This window comes from Neovison vison, chromosome 9, assembly GCF_020171115.1.
Source record: "Neovison vison isolate M4711 chromosome 9, ASM_NN_V1, whole genome shotgun sequence".
NCBI classification, from domain to species: domain Eukaryota; kingdom Metazoa; phylum Chordata; class Mammalia; order Carnivora; family Mustelidae; genus Neogale; species Neogale vison.
Window position 1 is genome coordinate 87859474 of NC_058099.1, and position 17350 is coordinate 87876823.

The 17350-nt window shown below is 37.6% G+C and overlaps 2 protein-coding genes across 3 annotated transcripts in view; one reads left to right on the forward strand and one right to left on the reverse strand.

The window, feature by feature from the left end:
- The window catches only part of ALDH1A1 (aldehyde dehydrogenase 1 family member A1), a 392715-nt gene that overhangs the window by 152751 nt on the left and 222614 nt on the right, over positions 1 to 17350 (forward strand). The window lies entirely within an intron of this gene.
- Positions 2 to 16905, reverse strand: ANXA1 (annexin A1). Its single transcript, XM_044265892.1, has 13 exons — positions 16733 to 16905; positions 10072 to 10151; positions 9869 to 9977; positions 9256 to 9350; positions 8313 to 8426; positions 7774 to 7864; positions 7462 to 7541; positions 7216 to 7272; positions 5244 to 5337; positions 4266 to 4361; positions 2951 to 3009; positions 1233 to 1355; positions 2 to 351 (listed from the first exon to the last, which is right to left on the reverse strand). The coding sequence occupies exons 2-13, from the start codon at positions 10135 to 10137 to the stop codon at positions 298 to 300; spliced, it is 1038 nt and encodes a 345-aa protein (XP_044121827.1). The 5' UTR covers positions 10138 to 10151; positions 16733 to 16905; the 3' UTR covers positions 2 to 297.

The following is a 17350-nucleotide window of genomic DNA, read 5'->3' on the forward strand; positions in this document are numbered from 1 at the left end:
ATTGTCCTGCAAAATCATTTTATTTTCTATTGCACAAACATCTTTCTCAGGTAATGTTACTAGAACAACCTACTTATGAGGTTTTTATAGCTTGGGATAAATATAGTTTTTTTTTTTTTAAACTTCTATTATATGGAGTTGTGATATAAAAATGATTTATAGGCTATATTTTTCAGAAAGCATTTAGCTAGACTGTAATCCCGCTGAGAAAACTTTCCCATTTAAGTCTATGATATGGAATGAAAAGATAGGATTAAAAGTCTTCTGATCAAGAAGCTTGCGATCATCAAAGGAATGTTAGTCTCCACAGAGAGCCACCAGGATTTTTTCGTAATCTCCCTTGGTTTCATCCTGTTGGTTAAGAAATAGAGTATACTTAATACCATCTGAAACCGTATTCAACATAAGGTATTTTTAATTATAGAAGAATCGTGTATTTATAGATTAACAGGTATAGAACATATATCACAATATGCAAACTCCAGGATCTTTTATAATATCATTTAAGTAATATAATTAATATAGCAGATAACTGATATTTGTTAATCAATTATTATATAAAAAGCAGTAGCTTTCAAGATTCAGATTATGTCGACATGCTGTATATTAGAGCCATTATTCTCCAAGTATGAAATATCACACAGAATTGCGTGAGCTTAACACAGCATAATTTCATATCATAGTAAAGGCTATCTGACTCACTCACCAGGGAGAAAGTGATAAGTCTGTGATTTTCTCACCTTTCCTTGCTACCAAGGAAAGTTATCCAGTGTAAGTGACAACTTAACTTGAAATAGTCATCTTTCAATCTTTCAATAAGTTTAAAAACCTTGACTTGTTTTTCTCTTTATTCTTAACATCATAATGAAAATTTAAACATGCACGTTTTAACACATTTTTTAAACAAATTAAATTAAGGAAAACTTAGAAAATTAAGTTTCTAATCTCTGATCGATATTCATTGCAAAATAAATCACTATATCTCCCTACTAAAATATTTTGGTTGCTAAATTTATATATGGGAAACTAAGTATTTCCATGGCTACTGAAAAATCTGTGTAGTTTTTCACTGGTCCAATCAAAGTTCAATTTACTTATAAATTACATATCCTAATATTATGAATTAATTTTACATATAAAATCCACAGATCCGTAAGTCAGACTTTTTCTCTGGAGAAGCTGCAAAGAGGACTTCCATTTGTGGAGGCAGCGTTATGAAAATCACCACCTACCAGGATGGCTTGGCAGAGAGAGATACCATACAGCTTCTGGTAGCACGCTTTGATATCATTCATGTCGATTTCAGAACGGGAAACCATGATTCTGATCAAGGTCTTATGACGAGTTCCAGAACCCTGTTTAAAAGCAGTGTTGGTAAATGTCATATTCAGAGCATACTCTTCATAAAGCAGGGGCAGATCTGAATGTGAAGCTTTTTTGTTCATTCATTAAAACACCCCCCCCAACACACACACACACGACACAGGTGGCAATAAAATAATAGGAACCCAGCTGCCGCATCAGCTGGATGTAAGAACTATTACAACCTCCTCACTGTCTTCCATCATCCAGGCTTTTTTTGGTCTAAACTATTCAAAAATTACCAATAATGTGAACCTTCTAAATTGCAATCTGACCATTGAATCCATCTGTTTAAAACCTCCCATGGTCTTTGGCTGGTTTTAGGCTGAAAAGGAATCATTTTATCTGGGTTTACAATGCCTGCCTAATTCCACTCCCTCCTCCACTCTGCACCAACGGCCTCATTACATTCATTATCTTGAAGAGTCCTGCCAGCTCCTCCCCTGGACCAGCTTTCCCTCCAGCTCTTCCACCGCTGCTGTCATCTAGTTAACGCCTATTCGAGTTTCAGGTCTTCGTTTCGCAGACAGCAAGTCTACATTGATTCCTCCTGCTCTTCTGTCAGACTAGGTGTTCGTCCTTACCTACCTAGATGATTACCTGCCTAGATAGCAGCAGGCATGAGGTCTGGGACTCCACTGCCTACCACATGGGGACACGATGCCTATCATGTATCATTTCAGAAGGACTCTTTCCATTAACTGAATGGTTAGCTCTCTCTCCCTCTCCCCCCCACTTTTTCTCTAGATGCTTCCTTCTTTTGGAGTTGCAAAGGAAAAAAAAAAAAACAACCTAATAATTTTTCACAATACCTGCATACAGGTGGCACCCTGATGCATGCTAGAGAATAAAGTTCAAATGAAAAGTGGCTGAAGTGGGGGGGGGGGCGCCTGGGTGGCTCAGTGGGTTAAACCGCTGCCTTCAGCTCAGGTCATGATCTCAGGGTTCTGGGATCGAGTCCCGCATCGAGCTCTCTGCTCAGCAGGGAGCCTGCTTCCCTCTCTCTCTCTCTCTGCCTGCCTCTCCATCTACTTGTGATCTCTCTCTGTCAAATAAATAAATAAAATCTTAAAAAAAAAAAAAAAGAAAAGAAAAGTCGCTGAAGTGGGATTGCAAATCTATCTCAATAACACCTTCCACTTCTGTATTAAAATGACATTTTAAAATCTTAGAATGAAATATGAATCTAGGGCATGGATGACAGAATAATAAAAAAGGCAAGTGAAACTTAGAAAGGAGGAAATTATAAAACCCACAACCTTAGCGGAAGTAGGTTACTAAAATCATGCAATCAAAGAAAAGGTACAGAACTTTCTCTGCTGACTCAGGTTTTATGCAAACACTGAGAAAACCACAAATTATTGACAGGCTCACCTGATTACCTTAACTGTAAAAAAAATACAACAAATATGACAGAATTTTATTCCAATAACTGTGTATTGCCTCTTGCATTCAATGGAACAATGATTCTTTTTAATGGGAAGATATGAAAATAAGTGTGGTTTACAAACAATACGAAGTTTTCTGTTTTTCTCTCCACAAACAATAATTTCACCCCTCAGCGAAGCATGAAAATAGAATGTTATACCTTCATGGCTTGATGAAGCTTCTCGGCGAAGAACATCGGTTTGCTTGTGGCACACTTCACTGCAAGACAAGCACACTTTAGTGGACACAGTCACCGCATAAGAAGAAAGATGCGTGTGAAAGTTTTACCAGCCAGACTCCATTCTCCACTTCTCTGAGTTCCTCATCTCCCACTTAATAGGGGCTATTGGGCCTATAAAAAGCTTTCTCCAGACGGTGGTCCTGAGGAATCTTTTCACTAACATCACTATCTCCTCTATCTTAAATCCACTCAGTGGCAACTCCCCTTGGAAGTGGGGAAACTGGCAGGTGTTAGAAGTCATGTGGGCATAGAGTAAATACTTTCTTCATGTCATAATAAGAATTTTTTTTTTAAGGGAAATAGGATTTTCCTTCACAGATAAAACACGAACAGACAGCCATTAGTAATATTCTCTGGCTTGCTACTCAAAGTGTGACCCATGGGCCAAACATACTGATACAAACTGGGAGCTTGTTAGAAATGCAGAATCTGAAGGCCCCACTATGGACCTCCTAAATCAGAATCTGCATTTTCAGAAGATTTCCAGGAGATTCACGTATACTTTCCTGTTTGAGAAGCACTGCTTTAGAACATCGGTTCCCAGGTCATCGGGAGAGCGTGGGACCCCTGTAAAGCCTTTTTATTCTGAACACCTACTGAGCTAATCCCTCTGGATTTGTCCAAGATGACCCAAGCAGCAAGTGACATGCCAGGATTTGAATCTGCATTTATTTATTTCCAAACCGCATGTTCTTAATGACCGCTCTGACTTTACCCCGAGCCATGCCCAGCCTGGTGGATCACTTGGCATACGTAAATGCTCAGAAAGTATTTCCCACTTGTCCACCTTTTGGAAAAATTATTATTTTATTATAATATTATAAATATTACATTACATATTCAAATATTATATTAAACATATTACTTTAATATAACATTTTAATGTAATATTAAGAAGGCATTATATAGCTTTAGCTAAATATTTATAGTCGTTATCTTCCACATTCCCTCTATATAAAACACAAGTTCATTATATCTTAGTTTTTTGCTTTTTTTATTTTTAATTTTATTTTATTCGTGTATTCATTTATTTTTAAAGAGGCTCCACCCCCAGCATAGAGCCCAACCTGGGGCTTGAACTCATGACCGGGAGACTAAGACCTCAAGTGAGATGAAGAGTCAGAAGCTTAACCAGCTGAGCCACCCAGGCACCTGTTTTTGTTGTTGTTGTTAACTGTGGGGCGGCATTGACCGTTTCAAGTTAGAAAAGCCTCCCCCCTCCATGACTACATACCAATAGTTGTGAGGCATTTCTCAATGTCGCCTTTCATCTCCAGGTCTAGGACTTTGTTCATGTCGTGCTTACTGTACTTGCGGTACTTCTGGAACACTGAATATGACATTTAAACTAAGAGAGGCACAAAGGATCCTGTTCTCTAGCAAACTAGCAAAATCAGGGTGACTGACGCAAAGCACTCCCTTGGATGACTGAATTTCAAAATACATATTTTAAAGCTAATCATTTAACCGGGCATATTTTGGATACTTCATCTCCTCCTAGGAATGTAACTCATGTGGCCATTTTAGGTGCTGCTGTATATTTTGGGGAAGTTTTCGCAAGTTCTGACATTTATTAGAACTGGCATGTGCCGGACAACCATGACACTTACTACTTCAGAGCTACATGCCGCACCAAATGGGTCTTCGCTCATAGAAAGATCTGTGCAGGAAATGTCTCTTATTTTTATTCTTAAAAATCAGTGTGCTATTATGAGATAATGAACTTCAAGTAATCAGTAGGATGTCCGTCCCCCTTTGCCTTGGCTTCCAAAAGATTCAGAGCCAAATCTAGTGCTTGAAAGACAGAACTCTTGTTGCTTTTTGATGTGGGAGCATCTCTGTGTTTTGTTATTTTTTGTTTTTTTTGTTTTGTTTTGTTTCCCACATAGTCCTGAGTTTAATGTTTTTCTTCATTGTAATTTCATTCTGTTGTATGTGTATATTTGTCACACCTAGTCCAAATATTTGGGAGGAGTAGAAATAGTCAGGATAATTAGTGTTCTGCCTGCCAAAGTCACAAAGCGTGTTTCAGCTCTTACACAATGGTGGCCGTACAAAGTCGGACAAATGCACAAATAGCAGTCAAGGGTCAGGAGCACTACATCCACTTGGTACGAATGACACTGAAGAAGGCTTGTCTCTCTCCTTTCTTTTATTGCCCTCAAGAAAACTGCATCTACTATAAACGGTTTTCAGGAATTTTTCTTCTTACCTTGGCGAAGATGGGGATAGGCTCTGGTGGTAAGGATGGTAACGAACACATTCACATCCGTCCCCTTTCTCCTTTCTCCTGCTTCATACAAAGCCTACCAAGAAATACAAACATAGGGGCACCTGAGTGGCTCAGTCGCTTGAGCGTCTGCCCTTAGCTCGGGTCGTGAATCTAGGGTCCGGGGATGGATCGAGCTATCCATCGATCCCCTGGCTCATAGGACTCCCTGCTCATCTGGCTCCCTGCCCATGGGCTGCTTCTCTCCCCCACCTCTGCCACTCCATGTGCTTGTGCTTTCTTTCTCTCTCAAATAAATAAATAAATGAAATCTTAAAAAAGAAACACAAACATAAACATCTGACTGTCTGCTGACTTGATATCTGCACAGGAATGTTAGATCTCTTCAGAGATTTTCTAGGCAGCTGCTTCATGTGTGTCTAGTTCAATGACAGTAGGCAATGCCAAGAATGCAGGTTCCTTAAAGATAGGGACCTTAGTTCGTTTTCAGGTTATCTTCCACAGTGTGTCTTAAGGCAACCCTGCAAACAGTAGAGACTGAATATATTTTTGCATAAGTATTTGCTGTATTAACTTGCTTTCAGATGATGCTTTATATCAAGACAACTCCATGGGATCCTCTAAAAAAATTTTTTTTAATTGTTCAAAGTAACTAATACATCAGTAATACCTAGATCTTGAATTTTGATATGATAATTTCTGGATTCAGATTCTGACTCTGCAACTTAGTTGCTCTATACTCTTAGATAAATAATTTAACCTTATGAAACTGCAGACTTTCCTCTTTTGTAATTGGAAAAGATAATCCTCGCCTTATTATCACAAGCATGCTCTGTTAACTTTGAAATGTTAATTGCCGTCATCCTCCTGGGCCACACTAATCCACAGAGCTTCCATAAATATACATCTAGCAGCCCTGTTAGTCTTAAGATGGAAAGTAAATTCGGAAATGTCACAGGCAAATAAAAATCATTTTTTTATTATGGGCAATTATTCAAATACTGACTTTTGTATTTTTTTTATATGCTTACACAGTTTCTGTTAAAATGGCCCAACTTCTGATGGACATAAGGTATTTTGGACTTTTTAAGCAAACATCTGGAATGTATGCATTTACTCAACAGAAAGTTAATGAATGTCTTTTATGTGAAAGGTAGTGTACTGGCACTGTGAAGGGATATGGACACATGAGTTTCTATCCTACTGACTCACTGTGAGGAATTTATAGATACAGTACTATCCCAAGAGGAAAGCATATGCAAGTAATAGTTGGGTATTTTGTTTGTTTCCTTCTTTTTTTTTTTTTTTTTACTTTTAACAGAAAACCCAGGCCCTAAAATGGCACAGTTTATCTAATATTGCCAATGGATTGGTGTATAAATAACCAACAACCTCACCAAAACTATGTGTGTCAATATACTTGGAAGTTTATAAATACATTATTACAAGTTTTATAATTATACTATCTTTACTATAATTTTTTTTATACACTGAATGTCTTTACAATATACACTGAATGTCTATAAACCAGTCCATTGTTCACTGGTAAAAGAATGTTTGATGTGCTGCCTACTCTTTCTACTTAACTTAAAAAATTATTCTCACTTTTCGTATACATGGTAAGATAAAAATTCAGAGTTTTCTCAAAAAATGATCCTTACGAATGACAAATCAAATTCTCATTCTTTTCTTTCCATCCTTGCCTACTTTGTGGACAATCAAATCTTTTAAAAACGTAAAGACCACATTTTTCTCTCTTGAGCTCTCCAAGCAGAGGAGACACAGGGTGTGCACCGTTCAGGGAATAAACGCTAGGGGCCATCGGTCTCCAGAGGACCTCAGATTTGCTTTCACGTAGCTTTCATGTAGAGGCATCAAGTGGTAACCCCAGCTAACTCAGGACCCATCCGACATAGGAAAGTTGACTCCAGGAGTATTTGCGGCACTTGCTTACCCTAGCATCTGTATCAGCCAAGTCGTCATTCAAGCCCAAATCCTCAGATCGGTCACCCTGAAAAAAATCCCATTCTCTGGTAAGTTGTTTTCTAGCATATAATCACATGATTTGCTTAATTCCCTTAAAATCAGATAAATAATACTTTTTGAGAAAAAGAGACTCAAGTGCTTCTTTCAAGGGAGAGAGAATCTCGTTTTACTCCTCATACAGGAAGAGGTATGTCCTGACCCAGTGGAGGTATACCTTAGCCAGAGAAAGCAGAGCATTGCGATAATCTCCAGATGTGTCTGAGGTGATATCTTTAGCCAGATCTCTCTTCAGTTCTGAGAAATGAGAAGACCGTATTTTGCAGTAAACTAGAGATAAATCGGCACCCTAGCAACTTGAATACTGTCCGGTAACAGAGTGCCTGTGCCAGACCCGTGCCCAACAATGAGGAAATATTATACACTGCAGAATCCCCAAAGCCCCATCATTAACATCCACATTCAATTTTAAGAAATGCATTATCAGATTTAGTTTCCAACTTAGGTAACTTGGACGGTTGAAATGTACCTTCTCTATAGACTCTGTTAATTTCTCTGATCTCTTTGTTAGTTCTTGATACCAAAATTTCATCCAGAGTGTCTTCATCAGTCCCAAGGCCCTGAATTAAAAAAAGAAATGCAAGAAAAACTTTGTTCCAAAGTGTCTGCTAGTTTATGGGTCCCAGAATTCATTTGAACCTAGCATTTAGTAAATTTCCCATAGTATTTAGTAAAAATCCACAATGTTTAATAATCACAATCAACTCTATTATATTGCTCTAAAAACTCTATTATATTGCTCTAAAAACAAACTGGGTTTAAAGCCATTACTTTGCACAAAGACACAAAAAAGGATGTATAGAAATCCGTACAGTGACAGACAACACGAGGAGAATGAAAGTCATACAGCTGCCATCATCAACATGTCATTCATTCTACTCACTTATTTTATTCCTGCTGACTGGCGTGCCAGCACTAGGTAGAAGGATATAACAAGGACATAACAAAGGAGACTTGATCTCTCCATTCTGCCGAGGAAAGGAATTTTGCTTCACCCAGGTTATTTACCTTCATGGCAGCACGAAGTTCATCAGCGTCAAACTGGGCTGGAGTTTTTAATAGCGCCAAGACAACTTCCTCAAGGTGACCAGAAAGGGCTTTCTTCAGAGCTTCATCCAGGGGCTAAAACAAAAAGATTAGAGTCAGGGCTTCTAATAACGGACATGCTGGGCGATATAGCAATATAGGGTTACCTAACCTTTAGGATCAACATTTCTAATTCCAGCCATCTTTTAGATACAAAATATGGTATTTAGAATGTTACCTTCTTTTTTTTTTTTTTTTTTAAGATATAGAGTGATTACAATGCAATGTACTGCCTTCATTGTTAACTTGAAAAGGATTCTTTTAAGGTTTCCCTTGATCTTTTACAGGCAGAGGAAATCACAAAGCTCAAAACATAGGGGTTTGTGTATGGATAGAAACAGAAGTAAGAATGCCTTAAAAATAATGCATTAGTGATTTTCCAGGCTTTGGAGTTTGCACTGCTCAAATAAGCTCACATCAGACATTGGCTTTAGATCATTTTCTAACTGCACTCCTTAAAAAAAAAAAAAAAATGACCCATTTTTGGTATAAAAAATACAAAGCTTACTTTTAAAGTAGAATTATATGGATATACATTTAGACATGAAATTGCTGTTTTAAGTTTCAGCAAAAAACACATGTCAGTCCGAACACAGTCCTTATTGCCAACAGTGCCCTTGATATTTGTTATTTTCAAGTTAAAGACTGGTCTCCATTAGGAGTCGTCTGCGAAGAACCAAGACAGCTAATGTCTGAAACCGAAAATTTGCTAGTATTGATTACAGTTAAGTGGGTAAATACTGTAATCCTAGTCTTAGTTGTAAAGGGAACACAGAGTTAGAGACTGAAAAAACTAGCTTCAAAATTCATGCTTAGACATAAATGTAATTGAAATTGAATATCGAAGTTTCCCACTCCAGCCTACCTTTCCTTTTTCCTGGAGATACGCTGCTTTAATCTGCTGACGCTGTGCGTTGTTCCTCTTAGTTAGAATGTCAATGATGGTTGCTTCATCCACTCCTGGAAATAAAAGGCCATGAAGCTTTAAAAGCAATTTTTGTCATCATCCATAACTGACATAAAATAATTCATTACCAAGATGGTCCAAATGAAGTTCTAGAAAACTAAGAAACATAAGTGACAGAAGCCTAGGACATAGAGGCAGTATTAAAGGGAAGCATTTCAGATGGCACTCCAGCCATTTGAAGGAGAAAGAAAGAGGAATTTGTTCCTGGCCCTCTGTGCTGCACTGTTTGATCCCAATTGAAACCCTAAATGTGAGCAGAGTTGATTTCCACATTGAGTTTCTGCTTGCAGTGAGCTGGTAAAAATATCAGTCGTTGCAACAGAGACTGTACTGATTTGACCAAATTTCCTAAATGCTGAGAAAAGAAATACATCTTTGTTTGACAAAGAAGTCTTTTTTATCTTCAAAATGAAACATACTTTTTCCACCGCATATGTCCCTTTTTTGATAGCCATTCAAATGGCCATTGTGAAACGTCCAGGAGGGGACTGTTTGGGGAAGGCATTCTTACCTTTAACTGTTATCGCGTTATGCAAGGCAGCAACATCCGAGGATGGATTGAAGCTAGGATAGGGGCTCACTGCTGACCCAGGACCACCTTTGGATCCTTTCACAGTTTTCTGTGGATGAGAGAGAAATGGAGTCAGGTCCGCTCACTCTCATTCGTTTCTATTCTGATCTTTAACAAAGTTATTGTATGGTCACTTGACTTACAATGTATTCCTGCTCTTCATTTTCAATAAACCAGGCCTGTTTGAGGAATTCTGATACCATTGCCATTTTGAAAGAAGGATCTGGAAAGAAAACAGGTAGATGCTATAACAAAACACAAACTGACTATCTATCTGTATCACCCTCCTCTCTCACATACACAAGACGCAGAGTAGCCTTGACCTTACTTATGGATTACTTTAGGAGCATAACAAAATGCTAGATGTAAGCTTTTTACAAGGAGAGTCCTGCCCTGGAACAGAAACCCATAGCCTCCACTCAGACACTTGGCTCTTTCTTGGCATATTCAGTCCTAGCCTTTAGGGGTCATATGGTTCTACAAGTAAACATAGAGGCTGAAGAGAGGGGTTGGTGATTTACTTCACTGATCTAAATTTATAGCCCATCCACCGAGCACCGAGGGGCCAGAAAATATTGAAACAGCATCCTTGTCTCAGCAAGTGTGTGCTTCCTGTGCGAAAAGACAAAAGCTAAGAGGCTGTGCTGGCTGATCTGAGCCTCTCTTGAAATGAGTCAAGATTAACCTGACAGAAAAGTTAAAGAGAACAAAACAGAGAGGAGGTTGTCATATTTGGGACATGGAAAGAAATCTACCAAAGCAAGAAATATTGACAGAAGCCCAATCAAAGAAGTCTAAATGTATCTCCAAAGCTTTAGGAAAACATGAATGGATTTCTAAAAAGACAGCAGCAGGATTCCTTTTATATTTCAGAAAGATCACTTATCCTGCATCATAGAGAATGGCTAAGAGATGGGCAGGATGAAAGATTGGAGACTGCTTGTAGACCTTTAGAGAATCTGTAGGATTGATGAGGGCTTAAAGAAAAGTAATGGCTAGAGAAAGAGCATAAAGTTTTACATTTATGAGGTAAAAACCATCTGTGGCAGTCTGCTGTCTGTCTCAAAATTCAGATTCAGACTCAAAATGTTAAAGAAGTTTGATAAGGATTCAGAAATACCATCTGAATATGGTATTTCTCCCTCAAATAATTCAGTTTCCTTTTCCATTCCTTGATATAAGATTATTTCAGTACTTGGAGTAATTGCTATACTCACATTGCTTCCTAGTTGAGCCGTCCTAAATACTAGTTCATATTTCCTCACCCAACACACAAAAAAACTCGGATTTTCTAATGGGTTCTTTGTTCTCACAGGAAGCACCAGGGTAAAGGTTGCAACATAGATGCCCCCTTTTGGCAAACTCTATCTTGAAATTTTTTGAATTGCTATCATGGCTCAGCAGCATTTTTATTTAATCAATCATGTATATTTTTAAGATCTGAAGCGTGTTTGAAACCTAACGTGTTCCCTGTTTTATTCACAAAAGAAGCTAACAGTGATCCTTTTTGTCTGGGGATGTGTTTTTAGGAGTCCATGTTTAAGGTCGATGTATCTCTCCATACCCTTTCGTTTATCCCTCTAGAGACTATGACCGTGAATACATCTGAAAAGAGTTTGGAAGGGTAATCTCAGTAGTTTTAAATTCTTGATACGAAGGTCAATGAATCATGAGGAGTAAGACTCATAACCTGATCCCTGAACAGCATGTTCAGACAAAGTATTTCAGCCACACCTGCTGAAAAATAACCTCAGTTTCAAGTAATGAGATTAAATACGTGAGGGAAATCATATCTAAAGCAGAAACTATCTCCACTTAATTATCAGGGGATTGTTCAAATTACTATTCTGTCATCTGTGAGAAGAACCAATATATTGTGCATTCATTTAAAGTAATCTCCTCCCCACCCCCCACCCCCCACCCGCAACTGATAAATTTGAAGTTATTTCCTGAGGTAAAGTCATGATATACAATTTTGCACAAGGCTTTAGTTCCCATTACAGTCGTAATCTGGTGCAATTGCTGTTGGCACGTGGAGTTTCATTTTCCAGTTATTTAGTTGGCGCATCCAGAACGTCTAGCAATTTCTGGCAAGGTTTCTGGTAGTTGAAATTCCCATTTTTATAATCTCATCTATGCCCTTCATAAAGTAGAAACCTCAAAATGACTGATGCAATTGGTCACTTAAAAAAGTATTTTTCCATTAGCAAAATAAGCATTCCAGTATTTCCACTCTTTTCAATTAGAAAACCAAACAGAACAAAAACTTCAAAAGAGACCAGAGACTAAGAATACTGTCAAATATAATTTTAAAAATGAATCTCACAACTTCAAAATAATTTTTATGAAAACTTTACTCTCATTCATTTTTTCACTTCTAAAAAATGCTCACATAATGCATCAGTTTCTTTACATAACACAGAACAACAAAAATAAGGGGACTGAATAATTTGTAGGACACAACAGAGTCTACAGAGGAGACAGCTTTGTAACATATCTTCTGAGTTCCTAGAACTTGTCATCTGAAACAATTTGGATAGTCTAAAATCATGGCCTAGAGAAGAAAAGCAGTCTGAAGAGACCATCTCAGAAAGGCAATGAGAGGAAAATAGAATCTCAATCTAGCCAAATAACAGCTACTAGATCTTAGCTTAAAAACACAGGAATAGTGGCATGATATAAGAAATTGCCCTGAAGGAAAGAGATTTTATCATGTACTAATAGTTAATTGCTTAATGTCAACTGCATATATTAGTAGAAATCTTTAACAGTTGCAACATAACCTTGCAAATACCACAGCAGAAGTATTTTGGCCAAAAAAAAAAAAAAAAAAGGGCAGGGAGTGGGGCACCTTGGTGGCTTAATCGATTAAGCCTTCAACTCTTGATTTCTGCTTCTGTGGAGATCTCATGGTTGGATGGAGTCCCCATCAGGCTCCACATTGGGTGTGGAACCTACTAAAGATTCTCTCTCTCTCTCCCTCTGCCCCTCCCCCAGTCTGCCCCCGTACACCTCTATTTCTACCCACCTCAGTGCACACACTCCCTAAAAACAAAAAAAGTTTTGGCCAAATTGAATTGCTAAACCATTCGGTCTCTTCAGTAATTACCCTCTGCATAAAAACCAGCATTAACCTATTCAATAATAGAAAGATAACACTTGGCTTAATTATAGATAAATAATATATACAAACATACTTTATAGACTGCTACATGTTATACAAAATATCAGATACGATTACTAGTCAGAGGATAATTTGACCTAGAAAATAGAACTGTACAGTTCAAAAAGTAAACTAGATAATTCTATGACTTCACAAAAGATTTTCTTTTTTCTGTTTTTTTTTTTAGTTGCAGTGTTTATAGTAGGTAATTAAGAGCTTATTTTATTAATATACCTTGGCTCTATGTGTGTATATATATATATATATATATATATATAAAATCTGGCTACTAATGAGCTCTGAAACCAAGTTTATCTAATTTGAAGATAAAATTGGTCATTTATAGATAGGTTGACCTATATGGAAATTAATATTTCAGAGTTTCTTCTAAATGTGTTTGTGAACGTGCACTGCCAACCGATCTCATTTATCTGTGCATAAATGTGTAACTTTCTAGAGATGAGTCTTTTTTTGTATATTTATGTTTCAGAAGAGAGATCTTCCTCATTCAGCAAGGAATTGAAGAGGGTAAGACACATAAAAATGTATTAGGTAGAATGCAGGATCTATGCTTGCTAAACTAGAAGATAAAGGCATTCCAGAAATGGGTACATTAGTAATTGCACCAACTCAAAATTTGAGAAATTAAGGCTTGTATCAAAGTTAGTTTCCTCATTTTTTAAAACTGCACTATTGTTGTGTCCTTGTTTTTTTAATGTATAGAGACAGAAGTCATTTAGAGGCATAGGGACATCATATCTGTCGTGTTCTCTCAAATGTTCCAGAAAAAAAATAGATTGAGAGGGTAGAAGGGGGAAGAGGATAAAACAAATGTGGCATATTAGCAACTGGGGGATCTGGGTATAAAGGATATGGTAATTCTGGGCAATATTCTTGCAACTCTTCTGAATGATTAAAATGATTACAAAAAGTGTTTGTTTGTTGTTGTTAATCACAATTTCTATCTCTCTTGGCCTCATGAAAGACCACTTCCAAGATCTGACAGAAGCTGAGTTTTGTGGCCTCTCACGCCTTCCTAGTATGATCTGGAATGATCAGTTATACAGCAACTAATCCTTGCATCAGACAACTCCCTTATTCCCATTTTCTACCTGGGAAAAATGGCAGTGTTTCAGACGGAAGTGGCAAGCATTAAGTCATACATAAATCCATGCCTTCTGATTGCATATTCTTTTAAACTAATGACCAAAAGACAGTGGCAGCAATGTTATTTTTAAATAGCTCACACTTGAGAATCAAATTCATTAAGAGTGACACCATGGAAACTGGGGCAGGGTTCGCCCTAGCCCTCAGGTGTTTATTTTTTCAATGATGTGGCTTGTACTCCACTTTTCCCTTGAATGTACACTTCACAAATCTTTTCCACACCTACCCGTGTGAGAGAAGGAATTAGACTATACAACAGCATGACTTAGGAAGAACCACTTTACAAAACGTAGTCTCATGAATATTTTGTTTCTGGGTCTTTGGACAGGGTGTTTCCTTTATCTGGAATACCATTTCTTCCTCCATATTCTCTCTCCTATGCCAAAATGTTGCTTCTAAAAGGATTCAGCATAGATGTCCTCACATCCTCCAGAAATCTTTCCTTGGTTCAGCACTCAACTGGATGAGCTTCTCTGTTCTCCCAAGGCTTCTTCCTTTACTGCACTAGCCCCTACCATTTCTGGATAATTCCCTTCTATTGACCTATCTTATTCCGTAGCATTACCATGAGAGCAGAGTTAACCCACTCTTCACTAGGTTCCTCCAATCCCTGGATTTCACTATGGTAGTAAGTGTTATTGAATGAATCAGCAGTGTACCAGTGCTAATTACTTAGGAAACATATCTATACATCTAACAAATGTTTTCCCATAACTATAGGATGTAAAAATAAGAATTGAGGAGTGCTGAACCCTATTTCGATTCTCTTTAACAGACTGTATGGCCTCAGGAAAACATTTAACTTCTCTAGGGGTCTTCATTTGTAAAAGTAAGCGTGTTGGAACAAACAGTATCTAAAATGCTTGAGATCTCTGAAGTGTCTACTTAAATTTCACCTTAAGTGGATGGAGGTGAAGAAAATTAGCATAATGAAGGAAGATATTATATAAATTGTATCTGTTCTGATCTTTCAGATAAAATCTTATCCCATTTTAAAGAAAAATGAACTCATTTACTCTAAAACCCACTTTGGGTTTAATCACGGAAAAATAATAGTTCCGTTGGTTTAGCTGTTTAGCTCTGATTTCAAATACAACTCTAGGGTCTAGAGAGGATTAAGAACAACCAGCTCAGCAAACTAAGGTCATACACAGAAATTAACCTTTGCAGATCTTCTTATTGAGATGGTGCTTAAGAAGCACGAAACTCTGAATAGTGTTATTATAAACTGTTTTGTCCACATCAGTCTGGTGTTGGCTGGCTACCTCCCGTGGTTGGGCCCGAGGCCAGGGTGGTATGGTAACTTCTAGACAGGAGGCCCTTTCGGAATCAGGAAACCAGCGCTTCACCACATCTGAATCATCTTACAATGTGCCTTCTCTTCCAGCTACCAAAATAACATTCCCGGGTGCAGAGGGGAATGTTCTTTTTTCAAAGTCCATGTGTAATTTTAGATATAAACAAGGCAAGAAAAAGCACACCTTTCCTAATCAAGCTAGCTTTAAAAAGTGAGACATCAGGACATTTAATTTAACATTCGAAATGGGCTAAGAGAAAAAGTCTTGGGGGAAATCTTGTAATGAACACTAGCTGGCTATATTATGATTCAAATTCTCTCACTTCTGCAAATATATCCAACAGCAGTTAAAAACTCTGCTTTAGATCTGCTTTGTGCTTTTCTGGGGAGTTTTATGGCCATAAGTTCTCATTCACAATCTAGATACTACTAAACAGAATAATTTTTGGAGGACCCAGCTGGCATTCACAGAAAGAACTTAATCTGACACCACCCAGAAAATATTTCCCTTCCCCTTAGGTTTTCAGAGCAGCACTGGAAAAGCCTGTCTGTGACACAGAATACAGGAATAAGAATGTGGCCACACCCTCTTTAAATGAAATGATTTATAAGCGGATCCTCTTATTTATTTATGCTGCAAGAATAAACATAACGTAATTTCAAATGTTAATTACAAAGGGCATGATTATCACTCTGAGGTCGGAGTCTGTTTGACTCTTACCAAAAAAGAATCAAACAATTAAGAAATCCTGCTATTTTGAAACAGTTTCCTGAAACCCACCTCTGGCACTTCTGCTCTTCTGTGCTAACTGCCCATAAGTATCCAACCTCCATCATGATTTCCATGTAAGACCCACACCGCTCTTGGAAATGTATAACTCGTGGGAGGAAAACACTTTCTTTCCTTTTTTTTCCATGCGAACTCCTCAACACTACAATAAGCCAGTATTAAGCAAACGGTCCATATTTGTAAAACTGTATTTCTTAAGTAAAACGAAACATTACGATTTTGTGGTTTCCAAAATATAAATACCCAATGTGATTTTACAGAAAGACTTATCAAAACATAACGAAATGCAGGCAGCCATAAACCCTGGAGAAGCAGTAACATGTAACATCAGGATGGAAAAAGTTTTCCAAACAATCAAAACTAACTAAAAAGAAAACTAAGACTTACCCTTTTTCTCCAACTTCTTCCAAAGCACTGAAGAGAGATTCAACTGTGAACGTTTCCTACTAGAAGTGAAGCCTTGTGCTTCTGATTTTATGGAGTTTGAAAGGGGACCACACCTAGCAACCAGAAGTTAGTAATTGGTTGCCCTTTGTTTGAAATGTGTGGCTCAGCCTCCTCTGAAACAAAGTGAAACAAGTCTTGCAAAACTATTCACTAAACCAGCTCCTAGCTGACAGCACAAAGGGAAAAAAAAAACGGAAGGACAGATTTTTTTTTCTTTTTCCTCTTTAGTTTGCACTACTTTTTCCAGAAAAAATAGAATGCAGTAGGTTTTCAAGAACACAGGACTGTCTACCCCAATCCTGTTACCAATGATTGGCAGCCTTCTTTAAACAGATTGTGAAATGAAAAATGTATAAACTTCAATATAAACCCAAGAAAACCCTTTCAGCTTGAATCCCCAGCTCCATCACTTATTACTATGTGATCTTGGGGACATAGTTAATTTCCCTGAATCTGTTTGTACTTTTTGTAAAATAGGGATAATATTATCCAGGCTGTCTAAACAGTAGAAATCTTGTGACAATTGAGAAATAATATATTTTTTTGTAAATTTTAACA